Source organism: Convolutriloba macropyga, chromosome 5 (assembly GCF_964194025.1).
Source record: "Convolutriloba macropyga chromosome 5, txConMacr16.3, whole genome shotgun sequence".
NCBI lineage: Eukaryota > Metazoa > Xenacoelomorpha > Acoela > Convolutidae > Convolutriloba > Convolutriloba macropyga.
This window is the reverse complement of record NC_134472.1, coordinates 29,798,704-29,818,676: the sequence shown is the minus strand read 5'-3', so window position 1 is coordinate 29,818,676 and position 19,973 is coordinate 29,798,704. Positions and strand designations below refer to the sequence as shown.

At 35.9% G+C, this 19,973-nt stretch overlaps 1 protein-coding gene across 1 annotated transcript; it reads left to right on the top strand.

Moving 5' to 3' along the window:
- The first annotated feature begins 953 nt into the window (after positions 1-953).
- Positions 954-13,328, top strand: LOC142339932 (uncharacterized). The gene is made up of 6 exons (XM_075390297.1): positions 954-1,590; positions 7,475-7,526; positions 7,599-7,974; positions 8,146-8,320; positions 12,309-12,516; positions 13,083-13,328. The coding sequence occupies exons 1-6, from the start codon at positions 978-980 to the stop codon at positions 13,186-13,188; spliced, it is 1,530 nt and encodes a 509-aa protein (XP_075246412.1). The 5' UTR covers positions 954-977; the 3' UTR covers positions 13,189-13,328.
- Positions 13,329-19,973: the final 6,645 nt, after the last annotated feature.

The window sequence follows — 19,973 nt, the reverse complement described above, 5'->3', positions numbered from 1 at the left end:
CTTTTGTGAGTTCATATCAAATAATTGGATCTTTTCTAAATTTTTGAGTTTTTATTATTGCGAAATCATTGTAAAAATTTGGCACGTGCGTTTGGGGGTGCAAATACGCTGCACCCAATAAGCTAGAGGGGCAAAAACCAAGATCCCGATAATTGTATCATCAAATTTTATCGATTTCGCGTGGGCTGGAGACTTCCACTGGGAAGGTTTTATAGACAGGCCTTGTATGTAACGATTGAGGTCTCAAATATTCAAACCTGCTCTCACAAGCCACCGACTTATAGTCGATTCGCAAGCACGGGAATTAGAATTTAGGAACTTCAATATCCTCCCTCTCCTTGGTGGACAAATCCAACACTTCTACAAATTTTTTCCAGCTAGAGATAAGTCAAAGCGTTTGTTTTTCCCGTTTCTTTCTCTGCTCGCAGTGACCTTCAGGTTACATAGAGACAAAGAAAGAAACCTTTTTGTGTTTTTTTTGATACTTTGCTCGCAGTTACCTTCAGGTTACACAGAGACAAAGACTAAATTTTCGAGGCATTATTTGAAAGCAAAATCATTTCAATAATGACAAAACCCAATGAAAATACGCCAGTCCCTAAAAGTAGTAACAGCAAAACAAACGAACAAAAAACACAAAACAGTTGTGCAACTTGCTCTAGCAAAATCAACAAACACGAATTTTGTTGCATTCACTGTCAAAAAACTTTGCGCCTCAAACAAGTGTACTGGTTTCGATAAAAGTTGTATCGAGTTCCTAATAATTATGAGATTATAAAAAATATCTCTGTGCGTAGACTTGCCATTTTTTGTGAATTTGGGTCTTTTAATTTCGGATAATTTTTTATCCACTAATATAAAAAACAATAATTGCCATGGTCACTTTTTCGAACTGCCTGGTTAAGCTAGTCGTGAAATCTTTTGTTTACACTGAGCATCGATTATGTGCTACTTGTTAAAAGTTATAATTTCAGAAAATGGGTTTTCGCAATTCTTCGGGAAGTGACCAAGAGTACAACTGTGGTGAGCTTACTTTCTACACTTGCTACGATGAAACTAGCGAGGTAAAAACACTTAAAATAGATGAAGAGAACCTATGGAACACATCGCTTGAAGAAAGAGAGAAGTTACTAAAAGCTGCCATTAAGAAGTCGCCGCTGAAAAGTTGTGTTGATTTGACTGGCTCTGATGATGAAACACTAAGCTTGAATGGTGAAGATTTTGAATCTGAAGATGTTTTCATTGACAGTCCTTTGCCTCTGAGGGAAAGAATAGCAAATGAAAGCCGTGGGCGTAATATTTTAAATAACTACAAGAATTTACAAGAAAGCCAGAGATCTACAATTCAAAGTCCAGCCACGGGTTCAACTAAGGCGGATAACAAAGAAAATTTTCAAAGTACCTTAGGTAAAGAAGCCATAGCTGAATCCTCGAATCCATTGAGAAATTCAACACAATTAGGGAAATCAGAGAAAGGTGAACAGAGCCATAGGGAACCGAGAAACAAAGAAAGACCAACAGTGCACAGAAAAATTGCTCGATCTTCATCATCAACAGACGAAGCTGAAGCCGATGTTGCATTAGAAGACTGTAAGCAGCAGATTTTCATGAAAATTAAATTAGGAATTATTAATCGAAAAATTGGAATTTTGAAAATCCTAAATCTGCTGTACGAAACATTTCCTTCTGATTGAAGTTTATAGAATAGATAGCTATCTATTCTATAAACTTAGTTGCTATTCTCCGAATTGCTATTCGGAGCTAGCAACTATATCCACCCATTGACTCATTTGAATTCCTCTAAGTGAGTTGCAGTTATTAATTGCTCCCGAATGAATTTCGAAGCAATTTTTGTTGTCATATGTTCTTGTACAAACCGAAGGTGAGTGTTGGTTTTCTATCATTTTTTTAACGAATCGAAGACAAAATATTGGGCCGTTTAGTTTTTTAATAATCGTTTGAGTTGTAGTCAAATGGAATGCAAAAGTCGAAAGCCACGCGGAGAACGAGGGTTCAAGTCATGTTGAAAATTTCAAAATCAGAGTGAAAGACAGTGTTTTTATCCATGCAATTTGCTGAGACGAAAGTAGACGTGAACGATTTTTTTGATAAGCGAGTGAAATTTTGTGTGTTCGCGCGTTTTTTTTTCAAAGCACTATTTTTCGGCCGAGGTGGTCTCTTTCACACACTTTAACATGTAGCAATAGACCTGGAAGAGTTTTGGCCGTTTCAAGTTTTAGCAGTTTTAGACTCAATTTGAGCTATTATTGTGAATTAACGTGAAGCTTTTTAAAGAAATATTATTTTTTTATGTTCATACGGACTAAAAGATTTTTAGGTTGGAATTAGTAATGTAGGTCGTTGTGGCGACTTTTCATTTTGATTGGTATCTTTTTTAGTTGTTTTTGTTCAACAATTTTGCTTCCATTTTCAGATAGTTTTTCCCTGCATAATGATCTAGTTTGAACTATTGAAAGCTGTGTGCCTGTTTGTTTTGGAATTTTGTGTGGACGGTTTTAAGCTAAATTTCTCAGATTTTTTTTATTTTGCGATCTTTTGTTTTAATTACTCTCAAACGAACTTTTTAGCAATTATATTAGTCCTGTGGTTTTTGTGCGATTTTTTGTCTGACCCATTTAACTTTTGTCCTCAAAAAACGGGATAAACAGGTAGCACCCAGAAAGCATTAAGTTCTCTTAGAGCTCAAAGGTGTCCGAGTAAGCAATTCACTCACAGAAACTGTTTTGGAGACGTGTTCTCATGGTGTGAAGGGCTGTTCTTAGAGTTTGACCAATTAGAGTTTGTAGGGGGGTTGGGGGCTGATCTGGGAGATGGGACCCAAGGAGCCAAAGACCCCCCCCCCCCAACCGTTTCCCCCTTCATCCGCGCGTGCAACCCACCCCCTCCTCCCGGGTGCACACCACCTGCACTCACCTCAAGCCCCTTTAATTAAGCTCGTACGTTTTAGGTCTAATTGCCTTATTTAAACTACACTAACACTTACAGTTGAAACAACTAGGTAAATAGGTAGGATAATTGGGCCACCTCCCTGCTGCCAAAAATATTAAAACTGCTGTGAAGTACCGTTATTATAACTTCTGAGTTTTTTTTTCAGATTTCAGTCATTTGAGTGATCAACATAAAATTTAAATCTTCTTGTCAAGAAATAGTTAAACGAATGCATTGCGATTAAAAGATGCTCTTAATGAAAATTAAGCAACTGGAAGTTGATTAAAAGCTATTCAACTTTTCTCGATGCTGCATGGTTAATTGATCCCTCCTCATGTAATGGAAAAAGTTCTATGCTACTATGGTTTTCTTGGTTCTGTAAGTTTTATTCCATTCTAAAAAGTAAGAGAAAGACGTAGGCCTTTGCAAAGCAGGACTTTTAAACGGCGGGTTTTTTTTAGGTTTTGTTGAGATGTGAGGTTTTCGATAAAATTCGGTAAATATTTTGTGCGAAAAGCTCAAGATCTCCAATTTTCTTACATTTTCTTATCGACTCTTTTTAAAGTCGAATGAAAGATTTCATGAAAGCCCTTCTTTACAACCTAGATTATGTACTAAAGGGGGTTTTCGAATTTCCATTTTGCTGATATGTAAGGTTTTGAAAAACTGGGTTTTCCATAAAGAAATTAGAAAAGTCGTGGAGACGATAGATTTCTTTCAAAGTTTCCATATCTTGGCAGCAATTCATTTTTTCACTTCGCAAAACATCGCTCGCCAGTTATCAGTGTTCCAGTTTTTCTTTTGTTTGCGTGACAATTTGAAAAAAAAAATGAGAACCTAGTGTAAACTGAGTTATATTTCCTCCCGAAAATTACTATTAGATATCTCTACTTCATCTCTAAAATTACAAATTTTCATCTAATAAAATGTTCATTGTGAAGTTATAAAACAGAGGCGTAGCAAAGATGTTGAAAACCTTCTATAAGGCGATAAGAACCGTCTGGTATTACGCTCAATCAACTCTCGTTGCGATTACAACAGTTGCATGAATAATCACAAAGCAGAGTTTCACCACTGTTTCAGAAGATTTTTGTAGCTTGAATTGGGCCTTAGCAAGTTGTTTTATTAATAGCCGCGAAGCGATAGCGTCTATTATTGAGACATCTTGGTCTATTATGATGACATCTTGACTTTGAGCTTTCAAAACAGGCTAACAGGTAAGGACCAGCGGGCATCAAGTTTCATTAGAGGCACTTAGCCGCGTTTAGTAGTCCTTCAAGTGCTTAGAGTGCATAAGCTACTGGGAATTTTTTGCTGTTTTCGTCATATTTCGATTTTTTTGTTGGACCAGTCTAAAATTGAGGTTTGTAAAAGTTAATAAAGGTCTTTTGCAAGAAACAATTACTTTTATGACCATTTTATTAGCTATATGTTTTGGTACTGGAAACATAAACACGCAAATTTATAATTTTTTTTCAAGCTTTTTAAAAATTTTCATTTTTTGATTTTTTTTCAGCCCTAGGTGTCAAGGAGCCTCATCTAGGGGTTGATAATAGGTTACTCTATTCTTGTTTTAGTAGTAAGTTGTCCAGTGTTAATAGAATGTTTGTCAACATTTTAACATCAGGAATTGTAACAATTTTTTTGACAAAACTTGCAATTTTTGTTGCAATTTTTTAAACATTGTTTTTCCAGCCCCATGAACCAGGAAACCTCCTACGGGGTTTGAACATAGACTGCTGAAAAATTTTTATTGGTGATAGGAAGGTTTTCAACGTTTTGATATCACAATTTTTAGCTTTTTTAAAATAAAACTTGCATTTTGTTTGAGTTTGAAAATTTTAGGTTTGATAATAGGTTACTGCATAGTTGCTAGAGGTACTGGGTTGGTTATCAATATCTAAATGACACAGTTTTAGTAATTTTTGATAATTTTTTTCATTATTTCTGAAAATCTACATCCTGTTCCAAAATTACCAATCGTTTTGAGCCAGTGGAACTATTTAAGGTTTGAAATAAGGATATATATACTGTGGAGACAATGAAATGGTCCCGAAGATGTTAATATCACGAATTTTTGCAAGATTTTGTTAGTTTTCAATTGTTTTTAATTTTTTCTGATTTTGTCATCTTTTGAAATTAACGATCTTTACTGGCTAACAAAACTTTTTAAAGTCCTGTCGATGGTTCACATGACAGAATTCCAGAGGCAAAAAATGGTTTTGAAGTTTTTTTTGCAAAATTTAGAAACTTACTCTAAAGTTTTATCTTTCAAGTTTTTTGAAGCATTTGTCATATTTCGAGTTTATCTACCTTTTTTGGATAAATCTCTTTCAGCGCTTGTATATGATTATATTGAATTAGTTTAATGAGTATTTTGAATTGTATTTTATTTGGACTTCAGTGCAAAAGCTTCAAGTGTTTTAGCAATCCTTATTTTTGTTTAGTTTGTTTGATTTTAGTTTTTGTCTTCTGAGATTGTCGTTTTGGCGGGGATTGATCAATTGATCTGCTGGTCAGTTATGTTAGTTTTCAGATTTTCATTCAATTGCTTGGATTTTATTTCAGGACTTGTCCTGCTTTTTTGAAGATATTTTCACACATTTTCAATGAATTTGATCTTTCAAAACGTGATAAACAGGCAAGACACAATAGGCATTAAGCTATATTAGAAGCCCTAAGGTAGTTTTGGTAGTCTTTCAAGTGCTTAAGAGTGATGATGCTGCCAGGAAGGCCTAAATTCAAGGTTAAAAGGTCATTTTTAGGAGTTTTTGAGCCCAAATTGAAGCAATTTTTCACTGTTTTTTTGTTTGATTAGTATTGAATTGACGTCTGCAAAGTTCATAAAGGTCGATTGCAAATGTTTTCGTAATGCACACAATCAAGGAAAATGATACTAATTTTTTCAGTTTTGAAGTGTTTTGGAAATTTTCCGAGTTTTTTCAGCCTAAGAGGCAATGAAACCTCCTCGAGAGTTTGACCTAAAAGCAGAAAAAATGACGTCACGCACACAAATGTTAACTGCAAAGCAGTATAGAAGTCACTGCAAGTGAAGTCAATGGTCGCAAGAATCATCGATGGTGACAGCGAATTAGAAAAACATAGCAGGACAGGTCGTGAAATACAATCCAACGAATTGAGTGACAAACTTAGAACTAGTGTACCTGACCAGCAGATCAGTTGAACAACGCCAGCAAAAAAGAAACAATCTCGAAATTTGAGGAACAAAAATGAAAAACTAAACAAAATATAATCATTGCTAAAACTCTTTGACTTCAATTTCAGTGACTTCTATACTGCTTTGCAGCTAAAATTTGTGTGCATGACGTCATTTTGTCGGCTTTTAGGTCAATTGCGTGACTTACGCCACTCAAAAAAATGACTTCTGATTTCACTTGATGAACTGAAAATTTTATGAACTTTTACTAGTTAAGTATCTATAGTGTGCCAAACGTATATGCCCTAATTCTTGAGTATTAGCCTTGAGTTTTTGATTTCAAATTTTAATTTTGCTAAAGCTTTTAAGGCTTTTGTTACAGAGCGTACGTGTCTCAAAAATGGCGGTACGAATCTAACCCAAAAGTTTAGTGGTCTATTAAAGGACTGGTGGTCAATCTGTCTATTTTATTTCTTTAGTTTCCATTCCATGGAAGGCCAAAAGCGTCTATCGCGGCTATTTTCCAGGCAATCTGCCGGCTTTGATTCATAAGTTAAGCAACTGTTATCACAACAAGAATTGATTAATTGCTCCCGAATGAAGTTTGAATCAGTTTTTACAAACGTGTCTTTTTCATGCAAAGGTTTTGCGTGACTGTTTTCTTACCTATGCTTAAGCTAGCTTTAATCAAAGTCAATCCCTCACCAGTATCAGAATATTTGATCTACGAGCCTAATATGCGATCTTGGTTTCTTACTGAAAGAACGTGAAGGATCGACGGTACTCCTTGTTCAATTGAGTTTCTGTGCAAGAAGTCTTTTCAATATTATATTTTTTTGCAATCAAAATTGTGAATCTACTCATTGATGGGAAAGAAATGTACTTGATAACTACTGTAATTTTTAGAATGTTCTATTTTGCTTTTTTTTCAGTGCTTTCGTGTAATTGATGTTGGCACAGTACTGAGAGTAAATTGGCAGAAAAAGTGTTCTTGCTTTTGCATTTTTTTCTGTGTCAACTTGCGACTTGACTTTGAACCAAACCATGTTATGTAAAATATTGTAATTTCTAAAATCCTAGTCACTAGAATTATGTGCATTTGCTCTTATCGAGATTATTGGTAATTGGATTCAGTTTAGCTAATCAACTAATCCCATAATCAAAGGGAACTGTTTCCTCTTCCACGGCAGAAAATCTAATTGATATTTTGAAACGTTAACTTTCAGTTCTAGCATCTAGACCCACATTATATTGTATGCAAACTTTTGTCATTGCGAAATCATGAGTTATATTGGTCCATGTGAACAGAAATTTTGTCCCGTCTGAGAAAAGTAAAAGATTCGAAATCAACATTGCAATCTATTTTAGTGTTCAGAAGCGTCAGAACACCATCATCAAAGAGCACCTTTATCTCAGACAGGTAAGTTCCTGATCTAAGAAATGAAATGCAGCTGAAGTCTGAATATCAGAATGTGATCTGGATTCGTTTCAGGTCAAAAAAGAAACGGGAGCGATCAAAAACTGCCAAAAAAGAGCGTACAAAATCTGAAGCAACTCACAAACGATCAGATATTGATGAAAGCTTGTCTGATCTATTGAATAAAGTTCAAATCAGTACCTCAGATGGAGATACAAAAACAACCTCAAAAGTCAAAACCCCGAGAGCAAAAACAGCTATCAGAACTCCTCTCTCGGTGAGGTCGAAAGGACGGTGCTGGTTTCTGAACGAGGCTAGTATAGAGTCACAGGACTTCACGCCGTATATTGAAGATTTCAACTTGTTGAGTAACAGACAATTGCTGTTGAACAGAGAGAAACAGACGAGAATGCTGTTTACAGTGCTCAACAAGGCAGTTTTCAATGCTATGGTTAGTTTAAAAAAATGACCAGAACTGAAACCATAGAAATTTTGCGCAATGAGCCTAGTAACAAAGCGAAGTTTGAACTGCGTAAATAAGAGTTTCATCTTTAGCTTTGAATGTACTGATCAGATTTGAAGTCGGTTGTTACAATAAAGCTGTTGATTTTTGGTGCTTCAGTTCAACAGTGAGGAGTTTAAACTTGAGTGGAACAAGAACTTGACCTCAACTGCTGGCAGGACCAACTGTGTATCTACGAAGACAGTTAAAAAGAGGCCGGATGGAACCCAAGACGTAAAGATTGTCGGTCGGTTCGCCACTATTGAACTGGCCTCCAAGATTCTAGACAGTGCTGGTAGGTTACGTATGCAACTGCTTTTTGTGACCTTTTTATCAGCATTACTGCGTTTAATTACAAATGGGTTTTATCTTTGAAACTGAAGTCGTATTAGCATTTTGATCATGCACAATTCAACATTTTCTCTTAAAAATGACTTCTGTTTTTAATAGGCGCAGAGCGATAGCTGGGGCTCTTATTGGACTTCTCTTGGCTTTTACAATTGAAAGAATTTTAGTTGTATTAGGGCGCGCTGTCTTTTCACACATTTCACACAAGATCTGTTCACACATTTTCATGATTATTGAAGTCAAATTGAAGTGATGATTTTGGTCACGCCGAAGTAGGAAGTGAAGCGAAAAAGAGAGTAATAAGTCCTGTTTTTTGTTTAGTCAATGAAAATTCTTTGAATTGTTCCAGTACATGTCCTGTTATGTATTCTGCTGTGTTTTATTTTGTCGTCAAGATTTTGGTCATGACTGTATGACGTCACAATCACTTCTAATCTGCTTTTTAAAATTCGTTCATGTATTTCCAACTCAATTGCGTGCGTATCGTTATTTTGTTATCTTGGTGGAGAGATTTTTTTGTTCATTCGCTTGATTAAGTTTTTGATCTTACGTGACTTTCCTTATTCTCAGAATTGACTTCCTCACTCTTTATTTCATTCAAACATATAAAGTCAAGTGAGTGTGTCCCACTCTAACTGGAGGCTACTTGAGAGCAGCGAATTTAAACCGCATTAATCGGATTTTCAATCAAAGTTCAACATCTCAGCATTTTTCTTTTTCGGAACGTTTATGCGAGGCAGATTGGGATATTTTATTATAGCTGCTAAGCTGTACGCTGAGCGTAGCTATATTGAGGTGTTCTTGGTTTTTTTTTGTTTCGTCGTCTGACGCTCTTTTTTCGTTTTACATTTGTTCACACAGCAAAGCTGAAAAGTCAAATTTTCTGAATGACTTCTTCCTCTCACTAACGGCATTTGCGCGCGTGACGTCAATTCTCAAACGCTTTAGCGAAAGTTTTTAGTTTATTTGCGTGATTAGATTTTGATCATACGTGACTTACCTCACTCAATAAAATGACTTTTGCACTTTAATTTGAATTTGTTTAAGGTCAAAGGAACTCATATGTGCAGTAAAGGTCCCTAATAAGAGGCTTCAGTGGAATGAATTTTAACAAGCTTTATTAATTTATCGCTGAATGTTTTTAGCCTAGTTTTTTGAGCGGCGTTGATTATTTTTTTTTCAATTTAGATCTGTATCTGTTTCTATCTCTATTATATGGCACGCAGGTCTATTCTTTCGCAGCTATTCCGGCACTCTGCTGGCTATGTTACTTTAAATTGTTGAGCCCGAGTTACTACGCATATAGTTGGCGTTAGAGTTATCATTCTTATTTGGCAGATGGTTTTTTTCAAAGTTTTTGATTAAAAGTGGTTCGGACTCAAAGTGGTAGTTATTGTCCATACACATCAGCTCAACTTCTAGTTATTCCTAAGCTCATCGTCAAAACTTGGAAATTAAAAAAAAGTGGTTTTTATAATTCCTCACAAAATTCGAAAAGATGTTTTGTTCGTTTCGACAATTTCTAGCATCAAAATTTTTCAGAGCGTTTTTTGTTTCTCGGCCGTGCTGGTGAGAGTTAGTGTCCTTCAATTTTGAAATAGTGATTTTTGCACTTAATTTTATGAGGTAGGTGGCCGCCACTTTGGTATCGTAAAATTGGAAGGGTGGGATCGGGGACACGCACAGTCTGAAAACAGTAACCTATATACAAAGACTAATTCAAAACTAAAGTTCTGAAAAATGATCACCAAATGGTCCCAACTGTTTTTCTATGGCCAGGCACCATGACCATCAGCTCCAAAGCCTCTTGGTGAAATTTAGTAGAGAGCCTCCCTCTTTGGTTTTAGATTTATTTTGCATTGGTCATAAGGGTAAAGAATAATTGTCGACAATTTGTCTGGCTCGAGGAAATGTGTTTACTGTAACTAATAGCAATAATTCTGGAAAGCTAAATTTTTGGCTGATTTTTTAAATGGATATATCTTGTAATTTTGTGTCCAAATGGTTCTTAGTTTTCTGCTTCATAAACAAATTTATCTGCCCTCTCAAGATACTCATTAGGTTATAACTGTCTTCTCTCCCCAATATATGTAGCGCTCATGCATTTGATAAAGATGTCGAACAAACCAGAAAGTCTTTCAAGCATTCGATGGCTATTTTTCTAATGCTATCGCTTTGAAAGAATAGTATGTTGCAGTGTTCTGCGAAGCATATAAGAGAGTCCTGTGATCCATTTTTGGCTCAATTCTTCAAAGAAGGGATGAACATCATAGTTTTTGAGAAAATATTTATTGATAGCCGAGTCAATAGCTGAGGCTATTATTGGCCTTCTCTTGGTTTTCTACAGTTAAAAGAATTAGATTTCAAACATGTTTTTTCATGTTTTTTGAAGTCGAAATTGAAGTCTGATGGTCACGACGAAAAATAAAATGGAGCGAAAAAAGGAAATGGTTTTGCGGCGTTTAAGTTATTTCGCTCTAAATCTAAAGTAGAGTGAGAACACGGTGTTTGAACAAAGTTCTCTTTCTCGCTAGTGGTTTTGTGTTCACATGTGGCATTTTGACATCGATTTTAAGCTTTTTTTGATTTGTTTTATCTTGATTTTTAAGTGGTTTTCCCAATTCATTCAGAGATTACTCGAGTTTTCGAGTTCGTTTTACGCCCTTGATTTTGTCATGTTTCGTGATCTAAATTTCTCTCTCATTCACAAGTGTCAGCAGCTGAACTCTAGTCTTGGCAGTTCACTAGTAAAAATCAAATGAAAATGCGACGAAATTGGTGTATTTTTTCATTTTAAATTTTATTAGTGGTTATAGTGCTATATAATAACCTCTGATGACAATTTGAATCCATTTAGTGAATTTAGTTACTTAAGAAGCAAGCTGTAATCGATCTGAGCGCCCACTAGTCTTTTGAGAGCAGTTCCCCCAACGTTAGTCGGTGGTTTACTTTTTTGTTGAAACATGTATATTATTCAGATTATAACTCTAAGGTTAGATATCCACATGCTCTCAAATGTTAAATTAATTAATCAAAATATCAGTATTTTTATCAATATAATAATCTTAAAATTGTGGCTGTTCGTTCTCATAAGTAAAAATAGGCTCTTGTTTGTCTATTAAAGGGTACTTTCTTGTGCTGATCGAGCAAAAACTCGGTTAAAACATTTTTAAAGCAAGTTTTACTTATTGAAGAGGGCAATTTGTTCTATTTTTGGACGCTTTTCGTGATCAAAGATTTGTTGTTACTTTACTTCGCTTTCGTTCTCTTTTTTAGAATAATTTGATTTATTCTCGTTCCGTCTAGCGTTTTGGCGACTAGTAAACATTTTAAAATTTTCGGATGTTTCACAGTGTCTTATATCTGTTTGTAGCTTTATTAAGCTAACTTTCGAGATGAACAATATGGCTGGCATGATACGATCCTTCCTTAATTGCAAGATCAGTGGAGTGGTCAAATTTTTGCCGAAATTAACAAACTTTTATTCCCCAGTTAATTTGCCTATTTATGCGGTTTATTTTTTTTTGCTGTAAAAGGTTAAAAGAATATTCCACTGAAAGAACGATAAGCGAGAATTGTGTCACATGTGCGAAAAGATCGACAAATAACAAATAATAAAATTGGTGACCAGATTGATGATACAATTGGTGATAAAGTTTTGCTTTAAGGTAACTTCCATTTTTTAGAAACCACGGTTGTCTAATTTTCAAAGATGCAATTCAATTGAATTAAATATTGGAGTTATTTTTCCTCGCAACTTAACGCGTTTCATCCAATAATTTAGAGCGAGCGTCAAAATCAGATGTTTGTCAACATGTTTTTTTTCGTATATTGAAAAATAAAAGGGGGCGCCGTGGAGTTATGTGGGAGGGAAAATGTTCATGGTTTTTAATTGACGTCATTTTCTGAAGTTATGATTAACTGTTCACATTTAGATCGTCTGAGAGACACCCTTGTGCACGAGATGTGTCATGCAGCAGTGTGGGTGGAGACAGGGGACAGGAGCGCAGGACATGGACCACTGTGGCAGAAGTGGGGAAAAAGGGTTCACCTCACTTTCCCCTCTCTCCCTCTGGCCACTAGGTGTCACAACTACGAAATCAACTACAAGTTCTACTACCAATGTACCCAGTGCGATAACAAGTAATACACGTACTTATTAATTGCTCGCGAACAAAGTTTGAAGCAATTATTGTAAAAGTGTGTTTATTATGCAAAATTTTTGCTTGACCGTTTTTGCGCTTTCGTTCTGGAACTTTTCTGACTTCCCGAGTGACTTTTTCACGCTGGAGTTCGTTTTTGAGTGATCTAATTTTTGCTAAATTGCTCTCATTCTGAAATAAAGTTTCTTGATAATATAAAGGCGATTGTGAGCGAAAGAGGAGCAAAGCCATTGTCGGTTTATGTTCTTAAATTATGAAAAGTCTTGGGGAAAGGAACAATGTCAGACGATTATCATGAACAATGGTTGATGTTGCTAAGTCAGACAAAATCGTCTGAGCTTAGGTGGACAGGGAAAATGATGATGACTTTATGGGTCATTTTTTGAAATTCTTATGTCCCAAGTTTATTCATTCCCTTTTTCGGGACCAAATTTGATAAGCGATTTGTGAAGGTCTTCAGTATTTTAAGATCTGCGATCGTGTCTGTTAAATGGTGTATTGACTCTAACATACATTTTAACAAATGTGATCAATGGCCTTTTGTAGGATTGGACGCTTCAGCAAGAGTATCAACATGGATAAACAAGTGTGTGGCAGATGTCATGGCAGGTTCAAACTCATGAACAAGAATTTAATGCCTCTAATCAACTAAAAGGTCAACAAGCATTTCAAATCTAATTTTAACCTAGATTGACTGCATTCTTGTGTTTGTGTTTTAATTGATAACATTGTGCTATATTGTTTGAAGTTTAAATTAAAGACTATTTTGAGTAATTTCATTTTTGAACAGAATCTTGTTTTAATGACAATCCAGAAAGCAAATATGCAAGTTTGTGCATTTGATTTGAAATGAAATTGGTTTTGCGTAGGAAAGATCTGGTAAGAATTCTCATGACCACAGCGAGTACCGGCAAATGTCCAGGTACAGCTAGAAAGTTTTGAGCATGATAGTAGGTCAATTTGATAGATGTGTTGCGATTTGATAAAAATTAAACAGCGTCTCATTAGGAGAAAAAGTCAAATGGACAATTAAATTGTAAATGAAGAAATGAATACGTGAATTAATACAAAAACAATAGCAATTTACGCCGATATTAATTATAACAATATAGTAAAATAATAATCATTTTAAAAATAATGCAAAAAATAACCAATTATGGTTACAGCCATGAACAATGGTCAAAATTTATCCAAATTTTTGCTTTGCTTAAGTTTGATTGCAATCAATATTGCTGCCTTCGAATTGTTAGGGTTGTAAAAAAAGTAGTAATATTGAGGACGGATTATCAATGAGAGCATGCAATTTTTCACCTCAAGCAAAATAAGTTTCAGCTCTTCGTTTATGTATCTCCCTTACAAGAAGACACTGCGCGTTCCGCACATGTTTTCATTCTTGTTTATTGCTTTCCAACAAAAATTAAGCAATTATTGTAAACTTGTGCTTCTTTTATGCACAATTTTTGCTTGACTGAATCCTGGAACATTCTTTCGATTTCACTACTTGAGTGACCTTTTCACGATCGACTTTTTGCTGTACTCTAGTGATTGGAATTGCGCACATTCACAAATTAAATTCCTAAAATCCAACCGATTGTGGGAGATAAGAGTATGTAACCCGCGTAGCGTAGTGCTTAATGTTTGAACTCTGGCGCAAGAAATGGGGGGGGGGCTTGGACCGCTCACTAGTCAACAATTTCTGCCCCAAAACAATTTCTAGCCAAAGCCACCTTCTCGCTAGTCGTTCGAGAGCAATTGGTCCGACGTTAGCCTGTTTGTGCTCTTGTGCTCATGAAAACTGCAAGCTAATGCGTAGTTTAAAGAGCAATTTACTGAGAAAATCTCTTAGAAAAACGTCTTTAGAAAAACAAAGCGTTGTGATTGTTTTGCCATTTTTCAATGTCAACATGATTTATCAAAATTCGTGAATTTGAGACTTGAAGCATCAAGATTGGGTCGAAAAACATCAGAAGTTGGTTCCAGGTATCCATCCGCAATTTGTGCTCAGCATAGAGAGTAAGCGCTGTCGGCGCTGAGATCTAATTGCCTTAGGCTTCCCTTATCCTTAATTCTAGCGTATACTTGGTTAGCTAGTAGTTGTGTTGCTTGCTGAGTTGACTCAAGCTCCATGCTGTACGTTGTGGTTATCGGGTTTAAACTTTATACCTGCGAAGCTGGTAGTAACTTACTCATAGCTGTTGACATGGTTTTTACACAATACAGATCAGACTGCAGTGGGGTCTAATTTACATTTGCTCTCACGGCAGCGATGCTATTCCTGCTGTTTTCTGAGATTATTCGTACTACCAATTATTCGTCTGATCTTTTTTTTGCACAATTATTGGACATTTCGCTCTCAAAACTTGGATAAACAGGTATCACCCGTAAGACATTAGGCTGCTGTGCTGTCTCCTGGAGCCTTACGGTCTTGGAGTTTTACTGCTAGCCCCTGCGTATTCGATGCACAGAACTTTTAAACGAGACGACAAGTATATGGTGTGACGGGCGGCGGTTCTTTAGAGCTTGATTGCCATCCACTCACCCTCCGCCTCTCAAACCTCGTGCACTTCTCATCCCGTTGCACCACACCCATGCCACCCAGTTATTCATATCCTAGCTTCCCTCAGAGGCAGCTATCTACTGACCAACCCCGCCGATCTTTTGTCGCTTGAGATCAATTTCCCCACGTAAAGTCGGGCATGTTGCCAATTTATTCATCCATTTTCAAGTTTTTAAGTCAGTTACGACATCAACTTCGAACCATAGAAAACAAAACGAGTGGTTAGAGCAAGAATCTCAAGAGTTCAAATTGTGAGAATTTTGATGTTCACATGCGTCAATATCAATTTTCGGACTGTTTATTGAGGGTTAATAGTAAGAGGTTTCAATGTCTATTCACAGACATTTTGAGTTCTAGTATTTTGTCTCCTGCTTTTTTTTTTTAGTAAAAACTGGAATTTTTATTCTGGAAATGTTTTCAATCTTCTGTGTCTTTTACTGACACTAATTTTCCGTTTCTTGGTTTTTCATCCCAGAAACTTTCAAACTGCATTTTGTTGTCTATTACTGTTCTCTTAATGCTGTTATATGTATAACGTTTTTCTTACACTAATTGACACAATCTCTAATTAAGATCATTTCTTAAACTTTCTATTTTTTGTTACACCCTTTGTTCTTTTTTATCAATTTAGTGGGACTTTTGCTTCCAATTTATCCATTTTGGTACACTTATCAGTTGAACTCTTAACATGAGCTATTGAATTACGCTAACATCGTGAACAACGCTATATTTCACTCATTGCTTAGTGTATTTTCATTCTCAAAATTTGTACTAAGTTAATCTCTTCCTTATCCTTTCATTTTCACTACAGTGAATTAGTCTGAGGACAAGTATTGGGTCTGCGAACTAATACCCAACACCAAATCTGCGTCATTTCGCATCGCCATTCCTTAACATGGTCCAGCCAGGAAGTCGAGACTCCAAAAAGACTCCATTGGGGATAGGCATAATTTTTTAGCACCTGTTCAGGATCACCCGTTAGGCTCCAAAAACGTTTATATTCTAATTTAACATCTCGCAACTTTGCCTGATAAATCTCAACCGTGATTGTACTTGAGTCGCGATAAGACATATTTTAATACTAAATACAGTGAATTAGTCTGAGGACAAGCATTTGGTCTGCGAACGAATAACCAACACCAAACCTGCAGCATTTCGCATCGACATTCTTAAGTCAAGAAATTGATCTGAACGTAGTGCAGTCAGGAAATCGAGACTCCACAAAGACTCCATTTTCGGATTTTGGTTTACCACCTGTTCAAGATCACCCGTTACGCCCCAGAAACGTGCGGGTGCATTTCATTTAAACTCTAATTTAGCTTTTAGCACTTTCACCCGAAGAAGCTGAACCATGACTGTACTTGAGTAGCGAAAAAACAGATTTTTATACTAAAAAACCCTCTTTGCGAAGTTGATACTCTCATGACTCAGGTTCTGGAAGACACTGTTCCCTCTGAGAGCAAAAACTTGAATTCAAACAGCGGATTTCTCATCGAAAATTTTAAATCTAGAATTAAATCATAACATGCTAATTAACAGCGAGTTTTCGTCGAATAGCTTAGCTCGAACAGCAATTTTGAATGATTTTTAGTAGCAACGTTAGGATAATTTGAGGTGCTAGAAACAATATCAAAGTAAATGAGGCACAAAAAACAAAAAGTGGCCAGTTAAATCCAAATAATAAACGAGGAAGCTCGTTAATGTGCGTTTGCATATGATGTTCCGACCCACGCTTATCTACATTTTTGGCATAACTGTCAACCAAATGAAGAGATAATCAAAAATAGATCTTTTAGTTTAAAAAATGTTACACAATTTACTAAATGAATTACACAATGCCATGCACCATTACAGCGCTCATGAGATCTCACTGTATTAATAGAACTACGGGAGAAAAAAATTAACAACAAAACGAGCAAAAGAGAAAACAATTTTTGCGGCAAAAGTTCGAGATCTAAACTAAAAAGCACTTAGCAACAACGTCAAAAACAAACAGAAGAAACCTTGACTGCACAAATTTACATTTTTGTTGCTTCAAAGCAGATGGGAATTTATATTACTGGAACTAGGTAACAAGTTGACGAAAAGAAGCAATAATGAAGCAAAAATCAATAATCAACCAATGTTTTTTAAACCAAATATTTGCAACCGTCTTAAAAACCACTAGCTTTTAACGAAAAACTTCTTAATAAATTTTATTAAAAAGTCATTACAAAACCAGTAGAATCTGTCTTTGTTTAGAATAAGCCACAGAAACGAACTAAAGATGAAGGAAAACTGAAAAAAAAATCTTAAACAAAATGCGAAAAACACAAGATAAAGAAGTCATTAAATTCTTTTGCTGTTAACTGAATATTATGTTTTTATTTCAAATTTTATTAAACTATTTCAGTGAAAAGTCAACTGAAAAAAATAAGTTTACTTGGGCCTAATTTGAAAATCATTATGATCTGTTATTTTTTGAAATTGCTGAAAGAAGAAAAAAGGAACACAAAAATTGACCACTAACCAAACTTTTTAGAAAACACATTTTGGTCAACAAACAAAACGTCGGTTACGACGTAATATCAATGGTCATTTTGATATTCGAACTACAGGGAAGTGGATCAGGCCTCTCAATGATGAGAATTAGATACAAATTGACAAATATAACAACAAAAATAAAAGTTTAAAGAAAAGTTTGGAAGCAAATAATATTATGAACTCTAAGGCTATTTCCAATAGGTTTTTGCATTGAGTAACTTCGTTTGTTCAACACTAGGTTAAATGCGTTTGAGACATCTCAACTCTTTAAGATTACGTTAATAAAAAAGCAAGCAAAAACAACAAATTAAAAAAAAATGGAGCGAAAAATGTCGAAGCCATTAAAAAAAGAACTATTCATTAAAAATAGTTTCATATAATTTTCTCAAAAACAATGGAATTTTTTTGTAACATTATGACTTCAAAAAGCAAACGATTTTGGAAGGGTATAAGAAATGCTATATTTGAACCCCATTTGTCGCCACTAAAAAACCACAATAAGGCTTCAGCTCTACGTTTATGTATCTAACTTACAAGAAGTCACTGCGCGTTCCGCACATGTTTTCTTTCTTGTTTTTAGTTGCTTTCCAACGAAAACTAAAGCAAGTATTTTAAACTTGTAATTTTTTTGCAAAAGTTTTGCTTGACTGTTTCCTGGAATATTTTTTTGACTTCACTACTTGACTGACTTTTTCACGATTCACTTTTGCTGTACTCTAGTGCTTTGAATTGAGCGCTTTCACAAATTAAACCTAAAATACAACCGATTGTAGGAGATAAGAGTATGTAGCCCGTGTAGCGTAGTGGCTAATGCTCGGACTGTGGCGCATAAGTTTGAGGGTTTGGACCGCTCACTAGTTAGCAATTTCTGCCCTAAAACAATTTCTGGCCGATGCCACCTGCTCGCTAGTTGTTCGAGAGCAATTGGTCCGACGTTAGTTTGTTTATATTCTCTCGATCAAACTTCGTGAAAACTGCAATCTTATGCGTAGTGTAAAGAAAAAAATACTGAGCAAATCTCTTGGAAAAACGTCTTTAGAAAAACAAAGCGCTGTGATTGTTTTGACTTTTTTCAACGTCAACATGGTTGAACAAAACTTTTGAATTTGAGACCTGAAGCATCAAGATTGGGTCGAAAAACATCACAAATTGGTTTCAAGTATCCATCCGCAATTTGTGCTCAGCATAGAGAGTAAGCGCTGTCGGCGCTGAGATCTAATTGCCTTAGGCTACCCTTATCCTTATTGTTAGCGAATACTTGGTTAGCTAGTAGTTGTGTTGCTTGTTGATTTGACCCAAGCTCCATACTGTACATTGTGGTTATCGGGTTTAAAGTTTATATCTAACGGCGAAAATTGATCTCAAGCGACAAAAGATCGGCGGGGTTGGTCAGTAGATAGCTGCGTCTGAGGGAAGCTAGGATATGATTAACTGGGTGGCATGGGTGTGGTGCAACGGGATGAGAAGTGCGCGAATTTTGAGAGGCGGAGGTTGAGTGGTTGGTAATCAAGCTCTAAAGAACGGCCCGTCACACCATAAACTCGTTTAAAAGTTTTGTGCATCGAAGACCCAGAGACTAGCGTAAAACTCCAAGACCGTAAGGCTCCAGGAGACAACACAATAACTTAATATCTGAGGGGTTACGCCTCTTTATCCAAGTTTTGAGAGCGAAGTGTGCATTTATCGCGCAAAAAAGGATCAATCAAATAATTGGTATTAAGAATAATCTCAAAAAACAGGAATAGCATTGCTACCGTGAGAGAAAATGTAAATTACAGCCACCACCACTGCACTCTGATCTGTATTGTGGAAAAATTATGTCATCACAAATGAGTATGTTACTAATAGCTTTGTAAGACAAGCATATAGCCAATTTATTGATCCACTTTCTTTTCCACATTCATCCACATTCTTGTTTATTGCTTTCCAACAAAAATTAAGCAATTATTGTAAACTTGTGCTTCTTTTATGCACAATTTTTGCTTGACTGAATCCTGGAACATTCTTTCGATTTCACTACTTGAGCGACCTTTTCACGATCGACTTTTTGCTGTACTCTAGTGATTGGAATTGCGCACATTCACAAATTAAATTCCTAAAATCCAACCGATTGTGGGAGATAAGAGTATGTAACCCGCGTAGCGTAGTGCTTAATGTTTGAACTCTGGCGCAAGAAATGGGGGGGGGCTTGGACCGCTCACTAGTCAACAATTTCTGCCCCAAAACAATTTCTAGCCAAAGCCACCTCCTCGCTAGTCGTTCGAGAGCAATTGGTCTGACGTTAGCCTGTTTGTGCTCTTGTGCTCATGAAAACTGCAAGCTAATGCGTAGTGTAAAGAGCAAATTACTGAGAAAAT

What these genes read in the sequence shown, in the direction of transcription:
- LOC142339932 (XM_075390297.1), top strand. Translation starts at nt 978, where the DNA reads ATGGGTTTTCGCAATTCTTCGGGAAGTGACCAAGAGTACAACTGTGGT. An exon ending in AGCACCTTTATCTCAGACAG is followed by an intron (nt 7,527 to 7,598) that starts GTAAGTTCCTGA and finishes GATTCGTTTCAG; the next exon opens with GTCAAAAAAGAAACGGGAGC. An exon ending in CAAGATTCTAGACAGTGCTG is followed by an intron (nt 8,321 to 12,308) that starts GTAGGTTACGTA and finishes GTTCACATTTAG; the next exon opens with ATCGTCTGAGAGACACCCTT.